Source organism: Melanostigma gelatinosum, assembly GCF_949748355.1.
Source record: "Melanostigma gelatinosum genome assembly, chromosome: 19".
NCBI classification, from domain to species: Eukaryota; Metazoa; Chordata; class Actinopteri; order Perciformes; family Zoarcidae; genus Melanostigma; species Melanostigma gelatinosum.
Window position 1 is genome coordinate 18,983,130 of NC_136652.1, and position 23,825 is coordinate 19,006,954.

The following is a 23,825-nucleotide window of genomic DNA, read 5'->3' on the forward strand; positions in this document are numbered from 1 at the left end:
TTGAGCATCGGGCTAAAACCATTTCAGCCTTTTTCAGTATTTTGCAACACTTAATTGACAAAAACGATGACACAGAAATGAAATCAATCATTCGTTGCAGCTCTAAACCGGTGCAATTTGTCCAGTGATGGTGTCATAGCTGTCAGCTGATCCTTCTCTTGGGATTACAGTACACCTGTTCTACCACCTCAGAGTTGTACGTTGTGACACTAGCTGCCGAAAGCTCGACCTGCAAGTCATAAGGCAGGTCACAGGGAGCAGCTCAGGTGAAAGAAATACGAGGAAAACAACCATCGGCCTTCTCTGTTGGACCGTTAGAAGAGCCTCTCTGGCACGAGGACCGCGGCCGAGATAAATGTTCGTTCCAAAATGTGTTTTCAACAATAAAATCAGTTTGGAGCCATTTTTAGTGTCCTGACCAAAAGTAGCAGAAGCCCCCGCTCTAGAGCCGAGCTGGGTCAGGAATAATCTGTCTCACAAGCCCCCTTCAGGTACGGCATTTTAGTTTGCGCAGAGCATCACTCGAGATGAAAATGTTCCTGTCAGTGTGCTGTGGAGAGAGAGCGCCGCTTCCTCTGAAGCTGCTTTGTTTGGTTTGATTGCCTGAAAGCCTCCTTAGAAAAGCAAAAAAAGGGGGAAAGAAGAAAAAAAACCATCACTCGTACCCACATTTATCCACACCGACAACACTCGCTTCTCCCACTCGCTCCTTCACACACACACACACACACACCTCTCCGTTAGCTGCTCCTTCAGGCCGGCTGGTTGAACACCGTTTAACTTTGAGCTGACAGCGCAGGCGTGCGCCCCCCCCCCCCCCAGAAGCTCCTCAGCGCCGGACCATTCCTGAGCCATCGGCGTACAAATGGAACAAACATGATTGTTGCGCTAAGACGCTTTTTGGGGGAAACGCGGCCCCGACAGTGGCACAGTCCAGCCTGGTGTTCAGCATTACTGGCAGGCGAGAAGGCAAAGGTTGGGGGCTCAGAGTGCTGAAAAAAAAAAAACCCCAGCTGATGAATGAATTCTCTCTCCATCGCTCATCCAAACCAGGAAATGTTGGTGCTCTTATTGAGGATGATTCATCTCTCACATTGTAACCTCTTTGTAGTCAACTAAAGGGATCTGTGCTTCATAATGTGTCAAACTCTTTTTGCTTCATCTCCAAAACCAGCCCCCCCCCCCCCCTTCACTCTGATAACTCATTACCATCCCCAGCATAAAAGACGAGGGTGTCTAGTCCTGCAGCAGCCCGCCTCGCCACCGCCCTCTGTGCCGGAGGGGGAGCTACGTTATGATTAATTCAGACCCCGTCTGTGCCTCTACTGCAGGTTCTTCAGGATGCGTCCAAAGCGGAAGTCGTAGACGTGCCGGCAGAGATACACCAGCTCGGGGTCGACGTCCGTGGGCACACAGCGGTGGGAAGGGGGGGCGAAGTCGGGACAGCAGGGCACCACGCTGGTGCTGCCGGGTGGGGCGCCTTCGGCACGCCGCTTCACCAAGGCACAAAATCTAAAAAAAATGAATAATAATCAGAAGGGAAAACAAATGAGATATGTCTTCCATGCTTCTGTGGCTTTATTTGAAAAATAACGAGCAACTGAACTCGAAACAGATATTTTCCAATTGATTTCTAAGCAAATGTTCACGGCCTGGTGTTTCCCTCGATTCATTAACAGTTGCAGTGTCACAGATGTGCGGTAAGAAAGTCAGAATAACAGCCTTCCAAGGCGTTAATGAAACGCAACGATTTCAAACCCGTTAAAAAAATACATCTGTCGCTGGGGTGTGTTGCCGTTTCTGTACTTACCTACAGTACTGGGCTAGTGGGAGAACGTAGCATCGGTCTTCTATGCAGGCCACACTATTTTCATCCTGATGCCGAGAGGCGAAAATCTCATTCTGAAACCAACAGTGGGAGTACAATGTCACATCAACACAAGTGCCTCCCATGCTGCCGGCTGAGGGGCGGAAGAGACGACAGCACGTTTGAAGCGTGCGCACAGAGGAGACCCTCATTGTTCCCGTGCGATAGGACGGTGACGCTGCATGTTCCCACCTTACATTACAAAAACCCTGCTCAACACGGCTGTGCTGTTCCACTTCCTAACGGTGAAATTGCTTCTCCTCTCTTGCTCTCTGTGCTAGTCTGAGGTGGCAGGAGATATCATCATTGCGGTTACACTGAAGTGCATTCCAGTTCCAGGGCTGCTGAGGGAAAGATGATAACGTCTCCAGCAGCAGAGACAGCTTGTTCATTGTTTTCTTATGCATCATCGCCTGTAATGAATGAACTGATAATTGCAAAATGTCTATTACAGCGAAAAAAACAATAAATATGTGAAAGGAAATAATCTTTCCTCCCACATTCGAACACATCAGATATGTCTGTTCGACGTGCACAAAGAGAAGATATTATTAACAAGTGATGAAGAATTGAATCTCTTTTCCGTCTTTCACAATCGTTACAGGAAGTTCACTTTGTGCAACTTCAAATTGTTTGTAGAACATTATACAAGCAGCACCAACAATAAATGTCCTCCTTTTGTGACATGAAATGAGAAATCATATGAATATATAGACAGTCGAAACATGTAATAAACCATCACAATTTGAAATAATCAAGTAAATTGTTGAAGCTCAGCTCCCAGTTGTTTTTTGGAAATGTTGATTTTCAGACGAGGTGTCCTGATGGATGAATGTTTGACATTTTAACATTTACTTGTAAAAACTACTTAACAAGACACCCGGCAGGAGAGGAGTGGGTAAATATAGTTGATGACGTTTTCTGTCTTTTCTTCATCTTCAGAAAATTGTGCTCATTAAATTCTGGACCAAGTGGGTCAAACATGGAAAGCCCAGATGGACAGATTCTGTGGAGGAATTTACACAGCATTTACCCTGTAAAGTAGTTTTAATTAAGAAAATAGATCTCCCCCCCCCCCCTGCCCAAGTCTCCCCTGATTTATATTCATTGCACGCTCACTGTAACTCTCCCAAAATGACTCTATTTTTAAATAAAATAGATTTTGTCCTGATGTTTCTCTTTGGAATTGTAACTGCTGTCCCAAAATAAAGAATCTCAAAAACTCGGCTCTTTATTAATTCCGCAATAGAAGAGTGAAATACAAAATAACCTTCAATAAAAATCTTTCATTGCAAAAAAAAAGCAGCATGAAATAACATTTTATTGGACAACTTCACACTTTCATGGTTATATTGTATATTTTCTCTCTATATGTACTCTTATGATTTGTGTTAATCATTCATATTTTCCATTAATTGCACACATCTCCACGTCACGTGTTCATTTACTTCAGTTATTTGCTTTTCACACTTGACGACCGGGCAACATTAAATCGAGCCTCACCTCACAGTGTGCGCTGGGATCTCGGCCTCCCTGTGTGTGCTCAGGTCGGTAGTACCAGAAAAGACTCATCATCAGCTCTCCTGAGGAGGAAGGTTGACACACACACACACAAGTAGAGGTAAATAGTCTTGGCCATTCCTTCGTCCGTCCGTCCACCGTATCTCTCTCCGTGATCGCGCCCCTCCTCGTCTCCTTTACCTGTTTTGGGGTCCTCCCACAGCGCTGATATCTTGGCAACGTATGGGAGGGATTTCTTCCTGGGGCCCGATCGAAGCAGCACAGTGTCTCTGATGTGTATCACTTCCCCGTCCCTCTCCACTCCTTCATAACACTGCCGCGGGGCCGTCTCATCCTCTCCCTGCGACAGACACCAACGCATGCACGCACACACACAACGACAGCGACATTCTCATTATAAGAGACAAAAAGGGATCTGTCACACGACGCTGCGTGGCCAAAACACAATTATCTCCCCCCTCACCCTCGAGCTGCAGCTGGTAGCAGCTACGGTTTTGGTATTATCAGGTAGTGGGATACAGGAGGGGAAAAAATCCTCACTAGAGAGAGAGTTCTCTCATCTCTTGCTCATCCTCTCTACTCAGAGACGCGCTCACAAACAACCTACCGCAATAAAGACATCCCTCTCCGTTGGCATTCCAACAGGCCTCCAACCGTTGGTGGCCCGTCTGCGGCTGACTCTCCTTTGTTTGGCGCCGCTGAGGCTCGGCAGGGGCGCCGGCTGTTTCCGGGGCAGCCGCGTGCGGCCCGCGGACAGCGAGCCGGTGGCGGGCTCGTTGCTCCGAGGGCACTCGGTGGCCAGCTTTAGCCGGGCCTGGGGCTGGTCTCGCCCCGACAGCGGGGTCAGCGGGTGGGGTCGAGTCTGGGTGGAGGAGGGCACGCTGGAGAGAGGGCAGCTGGACATGGGCAGGGAGGGGGGGACCAGCATGGAGGGGCTGTGGTCACCCTGAGGGGAGGAGTAGCCCTCTGGAGCAGTAACGGGAGAAGAAAAGCAAGAAAACAAAAGAGGTGAAATGTGCACGTAAAGCGAGACAGTCACTTTTGAAAGACTAAATAACACAATCTCTCTCTGAGCATGTGAGGTCACAGTAACCTTTCACCACCAAATCCTGACAACTTCATCCTTGAGTTTAAGGCGACAAAATATGAAGAAATTCTCTCAAGGCGCTCCAGAGATATTTAATATTATCAAACTTTAGGTCGCAGCGGCTGTTGTTACGCAAACGTTTCATAACATTAGTAAATTTCATGGTCCCTGTGTAAATCAGCTTAAAAACAGCATGCTGCTTTTATCTTATTCATCAGTCCAGCTTTATATTTATACACACACACAATTGTTGTGCAAAACATTACATATGAGCCAAGAGCTCCTTATCAAGGAATCTCTAAGTCACAGCCTCAAGCTTTGGGCACTTTCAAAGCTCATACCAACAAAAGAAAACAGAAATCTTCACACTTGTTGGGCAACACAACTAGCCTGAGGCAAACAACAAGGGGCTCTTCAGTTCTTTAAGTCACATCTCTGAGATATGCGTTTATTTTAGTAACAACAGCGACACAAAGAGGGTTTAAGAGGATGAATCATAGAAGTGACATAATAATCGTGAATTTGCCATCAGCGATGCTAAATGTGGTTGTTAAGTCAGTCACAGTGTTACTTGTTTAACGCGCTTCGTGTACTTATTTCCTCATAGTAACTGAAATACGACATCGATCTCCATTTTCCACTCACCTGTTTTGATGGCGTGTGTGCATCCAGTGCACCCTGTAGTGAAGGAACAGCCCCTGCTGGTGACGGGAGGCATGGCTCTGTAGGTGTAGCCTCCCATCCCGCAGGCCTCCCCGTAACAGGGCGAGGCCACCGAGTTGCAGTAAGCCGGGTGGGGCAGCCTCGAGCCGTGGGACACCCGCGGCCCCAGCAGCTTGGAGCCAGTCATCCGATTGGGGCATAGACCGGCCGGGGCAAAGTTCAGAGGTCGCGAGGCCAGGTTCGCCGACGTCGGTCCGGTGTGTGTCGGGTGGGCGATGTGGACGTAGTAGCTGGAGAAGCAGTGGTCGGCGGTGCAGAGGCAGGGGTGGGGGGTGAGGGCTGTGTGCGGGTGGGAATGCGTCAGGGGCGGCGAGGTTACGAGGCACTCGCGCTTCACGGGGGCCATGGCCGAGTTGAGCGGCGGGTCGTCCGATCCCCCGTAGGGCTGCTGGCCCAGGAAGAAGGCCAAGCGGTGGCAGTATTCCACCGAGCCCTCTGGGGGGCAGCAGTAGTACGGGCTCAGGTCGGTCTCCAGCTGCTCTTCCTTCACTTGCTTCAGCGGGTACGCTAGCATGCTGCGAGACTGGTAGCCCGGTTTGGTCAGTCGACGGGTGCAGCTGCCGGTGTCCCACTCCACTTTGGGCTCAAAGTCGGCCTTCTTCTTGCAGGCCGTGCAGCCGCTGTGCAGGGGAGCCTCCTTTCTCCCGCTCTGCTTCTGTGAGCGCCCCTTGTGTTTGACCCCGGCGTGCCGTTTCGGGGTCGAGGCCGCGGCGGGAGCCTTGCAGTCCGATGTGATAGTAGCTGTGGGCACATTCTTTACTCTCGGTTTACTGGTAGCAGAGGAGCTGGTTAACTTCAGCAGGGCTGCAGCGTTGAGTCCAGCCAACCGTCTCGGTGCGGGGGCGTCCAGACTCTCCTGACTCATCTCTGCTCGCTTGGCTTTGGCCTTCTTGGACCTTTGGCACCGTTTGAGTTTGTGAGACTTTACTTTGCTGACGTTTCCTCGTGTGGCCTTCAGGCCTCGGGGGACACCACTCCTGGCTGGATTTGCATCCGGGGACATCCCTCCGTTGGTGGCCTCCTCCCGTCTCCTGGCCTGCTTAGCTGCCGTCTGAGACTCATTAGCTCTTTCAAGCAGTAGACTGTTCACCGCCTCAGCATTGAGAGAGGCCAGCCTGCGCTTGCGAGGTTGCGGGTCATTAATGCACTCGCCACGACTTGGGCTGTTTGACTTCGATTTGGTTTTTGGGAACGACTTTGCCTCTTTTCTTTCGATGCCTTTCAACTTTTTGGATTTGGGTTTGGGTTTGTGACACGCATCTCTTCGCACCCTCTCTCCAGAACCCTCCTGCTCTCGGATGCTCTCCTCCAATCGGGTGAGGAGGACGTGACAGCTGAGCCCCTCCCCATCTGAACCCGCAGCCCGCCCGCGCAACGGATACGACTTCCTGTCCCGTTTCTTGTCACGCCTCCGGTCGAGTTTTCCGTTCTGGTCCGATTTTCCTGTCCTCCCCTTTTTCTCGCTCACCGTCTTGGCCATGACTTTCCTTTGCTTGATGACCTCACTTATCTTCTTCGTCCTCCCGAATCGGAGTGAGCGCTCAGGCCAGGCGTCGCCCATAGCGCCACCATGTGGCCACAGAGGGCAGCTGTCCCACCACTCGGCCGTGCCGTCGCTCGGCCTGAGGGAACCCTTCTGTCTTGCGTGAGTCATCACATGCTTCTCCACGGGGCCTGGAGATAAGAGACCGGCAAGTAGTCAAAACTTATGTTTGTCCCAGTTTCACTGTTCACAATACAGTACTTACAAACAAAGCGTTTAATTAGATCCATAGAGAGCTGGTTCAGAAACATCTCGCAACATCTTTACAGCTTTTACATTTTTACAACGTTTAAGACCAGCAGGCACCAGAACAGGAGTGATGGTGAGGGTAAAAGGTGCATTATGGACCAAGCAGGGAACATTATAAAAAAAAAGGTTTGGAGTGACGATAAACTAGAGAAAGCTGGAGGTGCTTCTCTGGCGTGGAAGGTTCTGAGGCACAAAGAAAATGAAAAGCAAGCGAGAACCAACGAGACGCGAGCGCAACAAAGATATCGACCATCTTACATAAGCCTTTGTTTTAGAAACAAACACAACAGCAACATCTCAAGCAAACACATGAAGAAGTTTAATGAGGAGTACATTCAGCCCAATGGTTTTGTGAATTGATCCGCTCGTTCGGCGAGCTCTCAGCTGTTCATAACGGGTGTGTGTGTGTGTGTGTGTGTTTTATGTAGCATGGAGGGAACTGATGCACTCTGTCATTCATTCACTGCCTTATCACCTCGTGTGCACACAGCATGCAAATAGCAGCTTGTTAGAGCCAATTGTTTAGGCTGAAAAGAAAATGTCAAAAAGCGCCTCACTAACAAAGTTCAACTGAGGGAAGTAAGAGAAGTAAACGAGCCGGCTGAACGGGAAGGTGTGATTACTGTTGAACATCAATATCTGAATGTTGCGATCACGTAGAGAAGGAGGACGTTATGCATACATACCGTGAATACTCCCTGAGCTCGTTGTGAAATCATTTAGCAATTAAACTCAAATAGCAACGAGCAATTAGCTCGGGAGTATTCATAAAGAAAAACGCTCCCGTAGCTCATTGTTAAATTAGAACATAAACAGCCAATGAATGCCTCGTGTTTATGTTTACCTGTTCTTTAAATAATGCCCGTATACAGATCACGACTCCACTCGTGTCTTTAGGGAACGGCAATCTCATTTTATACCGGAGCGTGGGTCATAAAGATTTACTGTCTGCCTAATAAGACGGTTAGAGATCCGCATTTACAAACAGTACACACAGTAGAATCTGCACCACAGAGAAGAACTCCCCTCAGCAAATACAATTATACATTTTCCACCGTTCAACTTTCCTGTTGTAAACTGAACGGAGGGTTTCTTTTCCAACTCACAAGAGCTTCGTGTTCTACCCCATTACATCCCATAATGAGCTAGAATCGCTTAATGAAATCCCCACTTAAAGAGGAACTACACACTGAATTAATATTTATCTCACTGAACACATTCTTGTTGGCATAAGTGTAAACAGGTGGTCCCCCCCCCCCCCCCCACTAAATTGTGTGTAAAAAACTGCTGTGTGTGAATTGTGGATATCTCTTGGTATCACTCCCTGTATTAGAAAATACTGCCAGCAGCCATTAAAAAAAGATCTATTTTCACCCCTTGTTTTTAGTAACACAGGAAAGAAAAAATAACTAACAGATATCACCATGAAACTTCCCCGGTTGATTACTTAAATTAAGACGATTCTTTTCTGTATGAAAAGTTTCTGAAATGTTGTTTTTTGTAAATATACAAATGATCGAACGGTAACTTTGGTAGAAATCTGCAGACAAAGTAATAGAATAAACACCTGAATGTGTATTTTGGATGTTGTCTTTCCACTAGTCTGAAAGAAGACATGACATGGATGCAAAATCATAAAATTGACCGGTGCATTCAATTAAATTGCCTCAGGTGTCATGATTATTTCATAGCCATGAGTCTGATCCCAGTAAGCCGCTGCACTCTGCATGAAGCTGTGCTTCAACAATTACCGGCGTCTGTTCAGACTAGCTCGTCTGCGTGAGGCTCCGAGGGCCGGATGCTTCGTGCAGATTCCTCCGTCGCGTGAACTCATTCAAGGCCGGAGATCTTTGGCCCAGCTGACGACTGGCAAACAGTCGCAGCCCGACAAGATTTCTCAAACGTGTTGGATTTCGTCTGACTGTGCTCGTGAAGGCGGTCCAAGACCGAAATGTGGAGACTGATCCAGGGCCGGAGCCAATAGGAGAGTAGCTCCAGGGTTCATGAAAATGAAGCACAACTTCCTGAACTCCACATTTCCCAAAGGAAAAAAAACAGGATTTAATATAATTTCTTCATCATATCTCCACCTCAGAAAGTTGGAAAACCTTTAAACAACAGAAAGCTATGGAACAACTCACGGAGCATGTTGATGAAAGACAACATCGGGAGGTGTTTGTCCCATTATGAGGACGGGTAACTCTCGGCTGCGCTTCTCAAACATGTAATCCGTTTCGCGGAGTGACCTCGCCTGCTGAGACTGAAATTCCAAAACCAGAGTGACATACTCATACTCTGAAGTCCAGAATATGACAGACGAAGGCTTTAAACGACCTCAATAACCGAAAGTCTGTATGTTGATTTGAAGCAACTCTGACGTCTAACCAATAACCTCGATACAGGGCTTTTCATCCAGACTCTTTTTAAACCACAAAGATAATTTTCCACCAGCCGTTTTTTGGGTCACGTCTGAGAAGTGTAGGTGAGGAAACACTGGAGGGAAGAACCTGCGAGATGTTATCTCATGTGGCAGCGTTCTGGCCGGCAATTTGGCTCTTCAAAATACAGCGAGGCCACGTGATGCTCAGGAAGTAATCTCACATTTACGGGAAGATCAATGACCCTGCGCTCCGTCTCTAATTGGTCAGAAAACTGACCATCAGCTCCTTTCAGAGCATCAAACACGAGCACAGCAGGATGCGTCTTTATTTTATTTTTTAATGATAAGACTTCCAAGATCTTCCCAGACTCTGGAGGAGATGTGTGTAAGACAGCGGCCCAGACGATCACACAGAATCCAAGCACATAAACTGACTGATCTACAGACGCCATTCATCTTCGTGAAGCTGCAGTTATGAAGCAAACCATCAAAACAAACTAGAACTGCTTCAGTCCAACACAAAGTAGCTGGCACTGGCTCCCAAATCAGCTATAAACCCATCAATTATAATATTCATTAAAACAATAAATACAATCCAACGCAGCAGAAAAAGCAGCAATGCAGCGGTGATAAGAGATACAACTGGCACACAGCATATCTTTAAACATAGCGGTGAATAGCACACAAGTTAAGAGTCACTTTAAGAATATTACATGAATGTATATTTGTACTAACAGTACAACACACATCCCAAACTATGTGTCCTCAGCAGTTTTAAATACGTCGCCCGATAGTTTAGCTTTATGTCCCCTTTTCAGGCTGAGAAATACTTGGTAGGTTAGGGATTAAAACTGGAATAATTAATAGAAAATATATGGTCTGTATATGTAGGTTTATCTGTATATGTAGGTTTGTTATTAAAGTGACAGTTCACCCCCAAAATCTAAAAAAGGATTTTTCCTCTTACCTGTAGTCCAATTATCACTCTAGATGTGTTGGCGAGTTGCCTATTCTTGGAGCGATCGTCTGTAGAGATGTCTGCCTTCTCTCCGATATAATGGGACCATGTGACACTCGGCTCAGTTGAAAGACTCAACAGAAATCTCTCTTTCCAAAAAGCATGACCCGGTTATTCAAGACAATCCGCAGACGTTGTTGTGAGCAGTTTCATGTAGGAACTATGGTCGAAAGAAAAACGGTTCCTATTTCCCTTCCCATTTCTTTTTGTCTTAATCGTTTCGAGAGAAGGCAGATATCTCGACGGTCATTCTCTCCAAAACTAGACAACTCAAACCAAAACTATCGACATCGATAAGCAGCACTACAGGTGAGAGGAAACGTGCATTTTGATTATGGGGTGGACTGCCCCTTTAATTATTTATTAACATGTGCAGCACGTTAAAAACTGTTTGTTATATATATGTATACATACATATATATATATATATATATATATACACACATAAACTACTGAAGACATGATGAATTGCAGCTGTAGCTATGTTTTATTGCATTTATAGACCAGTGATGAATGTGAATTGTTAAAAAAAGACATTCATTAATTTATAAACTACACTATATCTATAAACTCTTTTCTCAAAGTGACTGTGAGAAAGTCAAACGTATTTCTTTGGACCCTCTCCGTGAGACCATAACAACATAGCAATACAGTGAAACATATACAGACAAGTCTCCATTTCTGTTGCCGTTGCAACATTTCCGCCGCAGAATGAACGAATTAAATATATTCCTGAAATGTGAAAAAGTTCGAATCACTTCCTGATTTCCTGACCAATACCTAACCCGACCCGCCAGATGGTTTGGTACACAGAACCATCCGAGAAGCCGTAATTGAAAACAGTTTGGATAAAGGGCGGGCACAGGTGATTGGATGAACCAGCTGTCAATCAAACTCTTGCCGGAGCGAGTCAGGAGACCAAAAGAAATGTTTCATCTCGAAAAGCCTTCAGTGTCCCTTCTGATAAAAACTGATGCTACGCTAACCTCTTCAGGAGACGCCATGTTTGTTTTGAACTCTCACTCACACCCAGCTAGTAGCTACTGAAACACGTTACTTGATGTCCGACAAGATGGATTTTCGTGTGATATGTGATCCTGCGTTTCTCGCATGAAAGCAAACGAAAGCCTTCAATTTAGCTCAATTTAAATATATACCCCCCCCCCCATTTTTCTGCCTCCCCTCCCACCTCTAATCATTTTCATACAGTCCCTAATTTGTGGATTTCAAGTCTCAACTTCTTCAAATGAGACGAATTTAAGAAGGAAAAATGTAGTTGTATCTGCTCATAATTCCATAATTTATAATAAAGACGTCAGTGGTTGAAAATTGGCTCAACTGTAAAGCGTCACAATTATTATCCAACCAATTAACACATGCAATACACCAAATCACATGCTACAGCCACAACCTCCTCATCAGACAATATCACACCTGTAATTAACACACCTCAACCTTCTGGGGCTCCTTTCAACTTTCAGGTGAGAGCCAGGTGAAGACTAACCAGCTGCTAACTCGTTGGGGTCAGATTGAGAGGCCTTTTTTGTTTTTATTTTACATTTCCTCATGTCACAGCTGGTGACGAGCAGCTACGAATCTCTGGCATGTTGAGCTTCATCAAGAAGAGATAAAAAGGACTCCAGGCACGTCAAACATTGGGTCACTGTCTGCTTTGTTGTTGTTTTTATTCTCAGACTTGCACAGCAGCCTAGAGCTTGAACACCATCCGAGATGTGGAGGGAGGTTTGCACACATGCACACTTAATGCATACATTTATGCTGCATGCATGCGTACATATAAATATAAATATATGTATAGATGCATACAGTGGCTGAGCAACACAGTAGGATGGGATACAGTACGGCTTGACGTAGCTTTCTCATCTGAAGTAGACAGCCAGGCTCTAAATATGGGCTGGATAGAGGAAGGGGGGGCTACCCGAACACACCAAGCAAAATAAAGGGCAGTCACCACCTCTTGATCACATTTTATAACCGGATTCCTTCATACCGACACGGTGGCTGCTCTGATCCCGGTCCTAGGGAGGATATGGCACGTATAGCAGCCCCCCCACACCCACCCCGTGTGTACCGCTTCTGGTGCACGAAGCCAGAAAAAAAAAGGGTTTTCTGCGCTCCTTCTTCTCTGGACGGCTGAGCGGTCGGCGCAACTTCAAACATTCAGGCGTTGAAATAGCAACAAACAACCGAGCTGGTAACTTACGGCTCGCCGACGCACGCGTCCTCCTGCCAACAGCCGGGAACCGTCGAACAAATCTGCGGGTGAAGCGAGCGAGGAGGTGTTGGTGGTGGTGGGAGGGGGGAGAGGGGGGAGGGGGGAGGAAGCCGCCGGACTGGTGCGATGGCAGAGCTCCGTAAACTGGGAGAGCTGGGGAGGAGTAGCGCGAGGACGGTCGGTGGCGCCGTGTGAGTGTGTGCGTGCGCGCGTGTGTGAGCTCTTCCTGGTTGAGCTTCTATACCCGATTTTTTTTATAATTTTTTTTTTTGCAGAAAACTTAATCTGAAGCGATGTCGGACCAGCCTCGCTTCACACCGACAGACACAACGTGTGCATTGCGACGGAGGGTGATAAGTCACCATATACGTCTTTAACTTCCACGACATTAAAACGCGGCGCTACATCACGGCCGATGGATGTTACCACCCCCCGCCACACAGACTGCCTCACCCTGTCATTTCGTCGTGACCAAACCACGACCAGTGAACCACCAGACTGTTCAAACACATCTGGAGAAATCCGAATGAAGGAGAAATGCATTACAGACGCTATTGTCCCGTGTGGCGCGTGGGAGATATTTGTAAATGTTTCCCATTTAGCAAAAGTTCTGATGGGATGTAAACTCACTTTAAAGCAGCTCTTTATGGCCCTGCAGGTGTTGGGAAATCATTGAATCTAATGTGCTTTTAAAGGGTTCAGAAATTACCTTTCACAAAATATCTGCATTTTGTTAAAGTCACAATCAATTAAAGGTTTCGTTAAACTAGCCGCGATTGGAACCAGGTAGTGATGGGCCGATCGGACTTTTTCAGTCTGTATGTCTCACTATGTTGAAGAGACTGGGATCATTCCTTCCATGTGTAAGGAAACATCAGGCTGTAAACCTCGCTTTCAAACTAAATGTAACAAATGAATACATTGTTACAATTCGTGTGCCGGCAACTTGGAAAAAAGTGATCAGGAATTACAATTTAAGAAGAAACCTTTTAATGAAACAACAAATTGGCCAAAACTTCATAAGGAATTAAAAATTCTAATAAATAATACCCAACCCAGATATTTGAGTCGGTATCGGGCTAATATTCGACACCGGTGCTCCCTACAACCAAGATGAGCCCAAGACTATTCACATCAAAGACTACCACACGAGAGGGGGCTCGTGTTCTCCGAACGGCCCGATGAAATCCAAGCTAACTCCACGAGAGGTACGTCGTCCAACTACACATACTGTCCATAAGTATTTCGACTCTTCAGGTAGAACAGTAGTAATGCCACGCCATAGAAATACTTGACACAAAAGTGCAGTATTTTTTCCGGAGGTACAGAAGTATCGTCAACAAAATGTTCGTATCAAAAATATAGAATCCATGATGCATTTCATTAAGCAGTGTGTTGTGGTGTAGCTGGTGGAAGTGGAGCTAATTCTTCACATTATTGTAGCTATTGTTACATAGTTTCATCATAACAATAGTCTTTAATAATAGGGCCGTAGCGTCTCCCCTCCATCACCGGCTCTTACGTCTCTAACATCCTGTAATTATATGGAGTTGACCAGCGCTGCAGAACTCCAGATCTTGGTCGACCACATTTTTGTCTCGGCCTCAGAGAAAGACGACTCGGGTGCCTGTGCATCGTCTACATTCAGTCGTTTGATCATAGAAAAAGGAAAATGTCCACACATTAACTTCACCTCTGCAATGGCCTTTAATTATTCATAAAGACATTTCTCATGGTACACTTATACCCACATACAGTACGTGTGGCATGTAAAGAGGAGAAAGAAGAATCTTCACTGGTTTTCTGTGAGTGTTTTATGGGATTTATTTGAGGACTGCCTCTGATTTGCATAAGTCCTTCACAATATTCCACTCTTAAGAGTAACAAGAAAATAAAAAAGGTGCCAATAGAACCATATAGGGTTCTTCGGCTTGTCCTCATAGGAGAACCCTATTTGGTTCCTGGAGAGTTCTACCTAGAACACAAACATAAAAAGGTTATATCAAGAACCCTCTGAGAAAGCTCTCTCTGAGAAGTTCTACAGAGAACCCTTCTCGGACGTAATGGTTCCACCCATAACTATCCAGAACATTTCCACCCTCTCAGGGTGCTTTCAAAAATTCACCATAAGGGGTTCTACCTCAAACCCGTATATATTCCAAGCGTTTCATCTAGAATCCAACCAAAGAGTAAATACCTGAAATGTATACATCAGTAGAGTACTCCGTAACATTCCACCGCACCATAATGAGCTACTTTATTTATTCAGGTTTGTGAAAATCCATTACATACTGCCTGTTGACAGTGGAACAATGAAGCAATGAAGAGTGTATCTCTGTGCAGCAGTCACCTTGGAGGTGCAGCGACTGAAAGCATGTCTTCGTTTGAGCAAGAGGAGGCAGTGGCGGTGTAGCAGTGTGGTTTCCCTGCACTTGCGCCAATAGATGTTTCTCTTGAGGGCGGACAGGTTCTGGGTGTTGCTTGTGACTCAATGCCACTTTGCCATAATGTCCGTACACAGCGCCCGCCTCCTTCTTCAACGTCAAAGACACGCTTCATGTCACAACACTAGTCGCACCTTTACTAAAAAGCTCTAAGTAGAACTGCGTCCTGCAGACTTCACGCCTGTCAACTCTGTTTGGCAATAATCTGATAAAATCACAGACTACATGTGAATTAGAAGAAATAAATACCAACATTTGAAACTCTTCAGTTACCCATTCTTTATCTTGTCTGTCATTATAGTCATAAAACTGGCATCACAGAAGGGTGATGTTTAAACATGCACACCACCACTTAAAAGCCCTCCACAATATTAAGTTTATCGGTTTTAATTGCAATTTACATTTAAAACACATTTCTTCGTGTCATTTTTCTTGCTCCAGAAAGCTTTAAATGGGCTTTTTTTTGTCAGATGAGGAATCAATACCTGACATTCATGAAAGCAGCCACTTTGCTACCTACGGTACTCAAAACCCTTTTTAAGAGCAGCAAATGGCGCTGAAAGGGCCAAATTATACAGTTGGAGACTCTGTTATTACGTCACTTCAAACTCTTCAAAGAGTGCCTGTAACAGGTCGAGCCTTTTTGGGTTGTGGAGAAAGAAACTCAAGTGATTGTCAGTACTGTTACATTAATCACTTATTTGTCTTAGGGTTACAGTTGGTGAAGATGTGTTCTCAGCTCAAATCGTCATCACAGCCTTGTTTTCTAAGTTTGCTTTCCAACTCTTAAAATCAGTCTTAAACTCGCTGAACATATAATAGGAACTTCCTGCAGGGGCTGATCTAAAATGGGAATAATTATTGGACACTTATCAGGTGGCCAGACTGAATGCCAATGTGTTCATGCCTTTACGTCGTATCGTTTAGAGACTGCAACTACAAGCAACAAAGTCTGAACAGCAGTTCATGAAGCAATGACATCTCCTACTTGGTGAAAAACTTAACAGGAATGTCAAACTGTGGCAAAATAGCTGGAACGCCGCCATCACCGGCATAGTTAAATCCACATAAACACATCTGATAACATGGTAAAACTTTATGAGGTGATAAAATGTCGTGTCGTCAGCTTGTTTAGCTTTCTCCAAGTGGACAGAAATCCTTTACTGTACTGTAGTTGCCAGTGTAGTACGTAAAATATTAAATTATTCAGAAAAAAAGAAAAAGAGATGATTGGCCAGCTTTGCGAATGGTCAATTGTATAGAAGTCTGTGAGAAAATGACTACTTCTCACTTGATTTATTACCTCAGTAAACATGAGTTTATGGTCTCAATCTCTAGTTTCAAGTCTTCTTCAATACAACGTGATGTTCATTAAGTACATTGTGGTCCATTTAGAGTCAAACAGACAATAAAGCAGGGGATGCTTTAGGGCGGGGCTACGTTGTGATTGACAGGTCCTTACAACAGTGTTGTCGGGTCTGGGAGTTGTCCGTATTTTTGTCTTAGAACGTTTAACCTTTCAGTGTTGTCATAAGCTAAAGTCACAGTGTGTTGTCAGTTCATCAAAGGTCATTTTAACATTTATCTTTCATGAACTGTGAAGACGGAAGTTTATTTTGAAAAGACTGCACGCATGTAACAAGTGGAAATTGACATGTGTTGCTGACAAACCGTTGGAGGAGCATACGTCAAAAATAATGACAGCTGAGAGTCAAAAGCACAAGATGACTTGCTTCTATGTATTATGTTGGACACTGGTTATTATTCCTATTATGTTGGATTCATATTGATGGTTCCATAAACATCCTCTCACTGAGAATATAAAGCCGGAAAAAAGTGTGTAGTGAAAGTTAGTTGTTCAGCAGAGATGGATCGCTGAAAGTGACACACAGAGGCGATCCAACCTCTGTCCACACATTAATCTGCTGCCCCAAAGCACTACACACACACACACACACACACACACACGTTCAGCACAACTAACATTCTTCATTCAGGTGTCCTATATCTCATCGCCGGCTTCAAGTTGAGAGCCGACATGAAAGCATCAGCTACTGTGCACAAGGAGCGTGGCAGGGCATTGAACATGAATTTAATAATCTGGGCAGAGCTTCTACTTAAAGGGCCACCATGGGTTAATTATAAAAATCAAACATACATCACCATGACAGGACTGTGCCACACATGTTAGGATTTCAGCTCCGGCTAGATTTCCTTATATAAATGTGTGAGGCATGGATGTGGTAGAAAACCATCCAGCAGGTGGGATTTATTTCAGAGACGTGAAAAGAAAGCAGGTGTCTGGTAACCGGGTTTCTTCAGGACAATGACAGTGAAGGAACATAAACAAGCCTTGATCCAATGAAAGCAAGCAACCATGACGCCAATCTTGCGCCTCATCGGAAGGTGCACCTATATGAGGCTGCTCAAACACACATGGGTGCACACATGATTCGATGTTACACTCAAATGAAATTAAATGTAGTCAGTGACAGATCATGAGACTTTAAAAAAAAGGTGCAATAGCATTTGCTGTGTAAAGACATAGTGGAGTGATGTCTACCAGAGCAGAGGGTGAAGTCGCTCTCCCTCTATTCACGCAACTGGACCGTACTTAAAGTGCATGTTAGTGCATGTGAGCCTGCCCCACTGGCTATAGGTGACGGCCGCCGCTCCGCTCTGCGCTCGTACGGCGGTTACAGCCGATAACGCCGTCCCGACCAACAGCGCAATTGCGGAAGCGTAGTACCCACCCTCCGCTTCCCCCTCATGCAGAGACTGTTAGCTCTGTCAGCACTTTTGCCGTAGTTTGCACTGTTAGCGTTGTTGGCACCGTTTTTTATGAGCCGCCAGCGCAGCTGTTGCCATGTTGAGAGCCGTTGAGAGGCAATCAAAATGCTCCTAATCCTGTAAATCGCACCTTTAAGTGGAGCGGTGTTCTATTACAGGTAAAAGAAAAAGGGAAGTTAGTTAGCAGTAAAGGATTAGTCGAGGTGTACAGCAGTCCTATAGGTTTCATCATGTAGCATCCTTCAATAGAAGGCTTAATTCAGCCCTCAAATTTGTTTAAAATCGACGAAACAATCCAACGCAGTACGTCACACCTGAGTGCAGTGGTGGAAGAATCACTCAAAATCTTTACTTTAAGCGGCGATCCTTAAGGTTTCAGTCCTGTTTGGTTTATAATTTATTCATTTTTTCCTGGTAACGTCATTAAAGATACCTCTTTGTAATACTGCAAATGTATAAATATTGCAATGCCTTCATCAGCGAGCTATAGCAAATCAGCATTGTACCTCCTGCAGTGATAGAGTCTTATCAGACATGTATTTAATATTTTAGATTAAGTAAAAGCAACAATACAACAACGTAAAAATATCCTATTACAAGTTAAAGTCTTGCATTGAAAAGTTAAATACAATTACTACTAATTAAAGTACTTACTGATGCTACTTTTTTGAATGTTATAAGCTTATCACATTTTTTTACGTGCAACATCTTATTTTGAAAACTAACTAAACTATAGCTGTCAGTTACCGGCAGTGGAGTAAAAGGTAGGCTGCAACAATTCCCTCTGAAATAAAGTAGAGTAGAAGTATAAACTATAGCATAAAATAAAAATACAAGTAAAGTACCTCAGAATTGTACTTGTATGCAGTACTTGAGTACGGAGTACTGCCTCAGATTTGTGCAGCTTTTAGGTTTTTCTATTAAATTAAGGCCAAAGTGTTGAAAATGATTTGCACAACTGAGTGATGATACAAAGTGATAGAATACCCTACATTTAAATAAACCCAGACCATTTAAAAATCCAAAATGTCCCACTAATCCAAAAGTTCCTCTAAAGGCCCGAATCTCAGTGATGATTTAAGCATTGGATGTGGACGTTGGCAGAGGTCCATTGATAATTCACAGTGGATTTCCTTCACAGTAACTAAGTTATCAGTCCTGTATGGCTATTTAATGGCGGGTCTAGGTGGGAGTCATTTGAACACTTCTATATTAACTTTTATGACATTTATCATGTCTTAGTGAGGTGGGGTGCGTCGGATCAAAGACAACATGTGGTAAAGAGGTGCTGCATGGTGAAGTACAAGTCTGCTGAAGAAACTCCAAAAGATTAATGTTCAACTGCAATAAACTAGTGCGTCAAAGAGTCTCCGGCAGATCACGTTTCCTTCATTTACACTGATGGTCTCATGGCGGCACTGAAAAAAGAGACTCAAAGGAGACTTGGCAGAAAAAGAGAGGCAAGTCACTTATGTGTAAACAAGAGATAATTATTAAAGGTGGCAGTCGGTTAGTAGTGATTATTAAAACATAGAAAGAACATTAATAAGTTACAAACGTCTACTTAAACTGAGCTCTCACGTTAAGATTTGAGCTAGTTTTGTGACTGATCCACATCAGTGGAAAGTAAGTACATCTACTCAAATACTCTACTTCAGTACAATTATGAGGCATTTGTTCCGCTGCCGTCATAGAATCGTGACTTAACTGAACTTAGACTGATTAATTCAAAGTCGTCTCGTGAGTTTTGAAAATAAAAATGGAGTTAAATTTCACTGAACTTGAGAAAACAAGTTCAATAAATATTTATTAAGTTCAGTCAGATCAGTCGCACTCCAGTTACATTTTCTTAGTCTTGCTGGAGCGTCTTTGTACCAGAGTTACGGGCAACGGATTATCCATTTCATTTCACATTAAGGCATCGATTAGGCCAAACACTGAATACATATTAGTGCGGCAGAACGTTTCTGCTTTTCTTTGTTCCTGACTCGCTGATCAGCTCCCGACCCCTCAGATTCATCTTGTGACCCTTTGGAAGGGCCTGAACCCCAGGTTGAAAACCACTAAACGACCCGAATATAAGTCGTAAAAGCTCCACCTCAACCAGCCGATACCGAGATCAAGTATCAGGCCACTACTGACTCCGATAGCTGGATCGGGTATCCGATCTATTCAATTCAGCTCCATGTTAACATACCGTGTACATTATATACTGGAAATGTGATTCCTGTTTAAGTTTCTACCAATTTGTTGCTAAATGAAGTTTACACTTGAAGTGTAATTTATGCATTAATAAAACATATTTAAGTGATTATGGAGGGATTTTTTGAGGGAGATCTGAACCACAGAAAGATGTTTACTAAAGTATGATATGATGTGCAGGCCACAACGTCTCTGCTTGACATTTCTCCTCCGGCCATTTGAAAACCACAGTCGGCATTATTGCAATTTGGATACATGTGCAGCCATATAACACGTGTGTATAATATTTCTATATGGTTGCATTTGTACTTTTACTTAAGTTGAAAAGATCTGAGCACTTCTCCCACCACTGCTGATGGAATATTTAAACATGGGTTTGTGATGCACTATCCCCGATATTAAAAGTGCATGAATTGCAAGTATTAAAAAGGGAACGTGCCGCCACTGTATAATTGAATAAGGGTTCAAAACAACAAGTTAAATGCACAGGATTGCATCTCATTCCAGATTCCAGTCAGTTTAACATCTGCACAAACAGGAAAATGTCAACACGCAGGCAGTGCTCTGTAATACATTAGTGGTCAGGCGTCTCACTGATTTCACATAAATGTTTGGACCATGTTTCATTTGTATGTGACCAAAAAGGACTTCACTCAACAATAAAAGAAGGAGCCTTTCTCTTTCCACTTTTCTTTCTTTCCTGCCGAAGATCATCCACTGACGACCCACGCCTCGGGAGGTTTATCCATGATGTCATCACCCCGTCACTGCCTTTTGACCGAATTGGCCAACTGTGATGTGGGCTAATTGCGTTGGCCTTTGCGACGCCCCTTCGTTTACCTGAGCAGAGCAACACACACTCTCCACCGACTCCACTGACTAATATTTCCTCCTCGCTCATATTAAAGTGGCTCTTATGTTCAAAAATATATTAGTAGCCCGTTAAAACAGGCCCAATACGAGCAGGCATTGAGCAAATAAATAGATATTATTGCCACCGAGGAATGCCACAGGCTTTATGTGCCGTAAAGTTTGTAACCCCTCTTGCGTGCGCACCCACACACACACACACACACACAGCCAGGTGAACACATCGCGCATCCATCCAGCCAATCATGATATTCGTGAGCTCACAGGCTGCTGTGTCCCTTTCCTTGACCTTGTTTCAGTCTATTCCGCGGACAAAGCACTATTATCGCTTTGACATTACACTTTGGAGGCTGCTGCTGGAGGTGACGGGGGAGAGAGAGGGAGAGAGGGAGAGAGGGGGTGAGGCTATGATAACACACATTGCACGGTCAGTCCGACTGAGTACCACTCCCTGGGAATCTCCTTCATCACTATGGCCATTATCTGCCTCTGCAACGTCCTCCAGACATTACTAAAATGCACACACACACACACACAGACACACAATAAAAAAGAGGAAAGCTGGCCATGCAAACCACTTATGCTCTGCCTGAATACAAAAAAAAAAAAAAAAAGCAATGAGGAAAGATAATGTGGAGCAGCCGCTACTTACCGTAACGTAGCTCTCTCTCTGCGTGGCGGGCACTATCTCGTCTAATTTTTCAAACGGTGCGAGCAGCCAGTCGGTGGGCACCTTATGGTTTCCAAACGGCAAGTCAGCCTCGTCCGACTGCTGAACCGATGCAGCTCAAACTGCAGGAAATAAAATTAAAAAAAATACGCGAATGTCGCCGATGTGTCGCCACTCCACTCGAGAGGAAAAAGCCCTCTTCTAAAATATCGACGGAGAGGAGAGAGGAAGAAGAGACGGAGCAAAACTACTCTCTTCTCGCAGCACTCCTTTCCGAGAAGAGCTGGGTTGTTTATTTCATTTGTTTTATATATCCCAGCCACTGTTGCGACGCCAACACGGCTTCAGAAAAAGAAAGAAGAAGAAACCCTTCGCGTGCTGCTGCTGGAGTGCGTATAGCCTGCACACACGTCGCTTATATCCGCCACTTGGCATTAACACCGCACGCAGCTCTTTCAGTTTGCGCACCAGTCGGCGTGTTGAACAACAACGAGCAGCACAACATGACTGCGGCGGTGGTTGGGCCCCTACTGCCACGCAAAAGTGAAGAAATCCTCAGCAGACTCTCCGGTCCCGTTTTAAGAAACAAACATAAATGTGTTTTACATAACAACAAGAACATCCTCATCCTACTTCTGTGCTGAAGCATGTGATGGCAACATGGTGAGCCTTTTAAAGGGGTATCCACGCGTAACTGCAGGCTAAGGGGGTTGCCTCTTTTGGGACCCACCCCGTCAACTTTCTTAAGGGGGGTGGTGGGTGGGGGGGGGGGGCGTCTCTGTGGCGTTAATTTGACACGGTGATGACCGTCACTGTGAGCACCTGTTCGCGGACCCGTGTGCCTCTGGAGTGGGATATTCAAACCAGGAAGACCTGCTTGCAAGGGCTCCATGCCGAAGGTTGCAAGCGTGGGTCCAACCCAATTTCATATTTCCCCATGAAATTGAACACGATTGAGTATATTTACCATATAATCATGCATGATCCCCAAAGCATAAACCAGAGATTTATGAATCAGAAATCAGCTTTATTTCACCAAGTATGCGTGCACGTACAAGGAAGTTGATTTTGATGCACGCACAGTCCATAAATGACATTCATGGACAGCAAAGCTGGACAGATAAAAGTAAATAAAATACAGAACTGTTGTGTATACTGTGCACAAATAGTGGAAATATATAGGAGTATATTTTTGTATATATATAAATATATACAAAAAGTACCAACAACCAACAATAAAGTATGAAACGTCCATACAAGTCAAGTGTTCTGTAAGTTGTGAACAAAACAAATAGAGCAAAGAAAATTCAGCGACCTGCTCCAGGACATTGTAGTGTAGATGTTTGCTGATGTTGCAGTTGAACACTAGTTAGCCTGTAGCTGTGGAATTAAAGCATTTGAGTGGTGAAAAAGTAGAGAGTCTGAAACCACAAGACATATGGCACACTCCTTGTTGGATGTCCAAAATCAACCGTGCATTTTAGTTTTTAGTCTGTTCACACCATCACACTTGATTAACTCCGCAGGAAAGTGTAAAAATTCAAGTGTCAAACACGTTTTAATTTGGTGAGCTGGAAATTAAATGTAACTCTTGCACAAGCAATATATTTCTTAAACAGCAGCTTAAAGGTACAAGACTGGAAGCATTTTGATTGGCTCTCAACGGCTCTCAACAAGGTGACGGCTGAGCCAGCAGCTCGCAGCCAACAGTGCAAACTCAGCAAAAGAGCTGAACAGAGCTCACAGTGTTGTCCTGAGGGGAGCCGGAGGATGGGTGGTGTTGGTCAGGATGCCGTTATAACACACACACAAAAGGAGAGTGACTTTATTCTCAGGTACATTGCTCCACTATATCTTTACACAACAAATAGTTCGCTGCAATATTCATGCTCTGAAAATCGAATCAAGCACCTTTAACGAAGTGATTTGTTTTGATTGCTGCAGCATATTAACATTTATATGACATTTGAGTCAGCTTTGCAGCTGAGGTGCCCAGTTTCTCAGGTTTGACTTTAAATTATGAAGATCAAGTTAGGTCGTCAGTCCTTATAGGCCAAGACCATGTCTACTTTGAACAATCCACACAAGAACTTAATAAAAACCTTAATTTAAGACTCACGTTAGACATTTTGACATATAGTGGGAAAAGCTGTTAATAATGTCTTGAATGAGGGCTCTCTTTTATTGAAGTGCCACAGAAAATTATTTTATAATTTACACCTCTT

General features: G+C 44.6%; 1 protein-coding gene across 1 annotated transcript; it reads right to left on the reverse strand.

Annotated features, from left to right (window-relative positions):
* Window positions 1-1,322: 1,322 nt before the first annotated feature.
* On the reverse strand, window positions 1,323-21,692 carry LOC306793302 (bromo adjacent homology domain-containing 1 protein; the record flags this gene model as incomplete). Its single annotated transcript, XM_079290863.1, has 7 exons — window positions 21,583-21,692; window positions 5,121-6,872; window positions 3,996-4,354; window positions 3,569-3,728; window positions 3,371-3,450; window positions 1,811-1,902; window positions 1,323-1,512 (listed from the first exon to the last, which is right to left on the reverse strand). Exons 2-7 carry the CDS (start codon window positions 6,850-6,852, stop codon window positions 1,323-1,325), a joined length of 2,613 nt encoding a protein of 870 aa, XP_079146989.1. The 5' UTR covers window positions 6,853-6,872; window positions 21,583-21,692.
* Window positions 21,693-23,825: the final 2,133 nt, after the last annotated feature.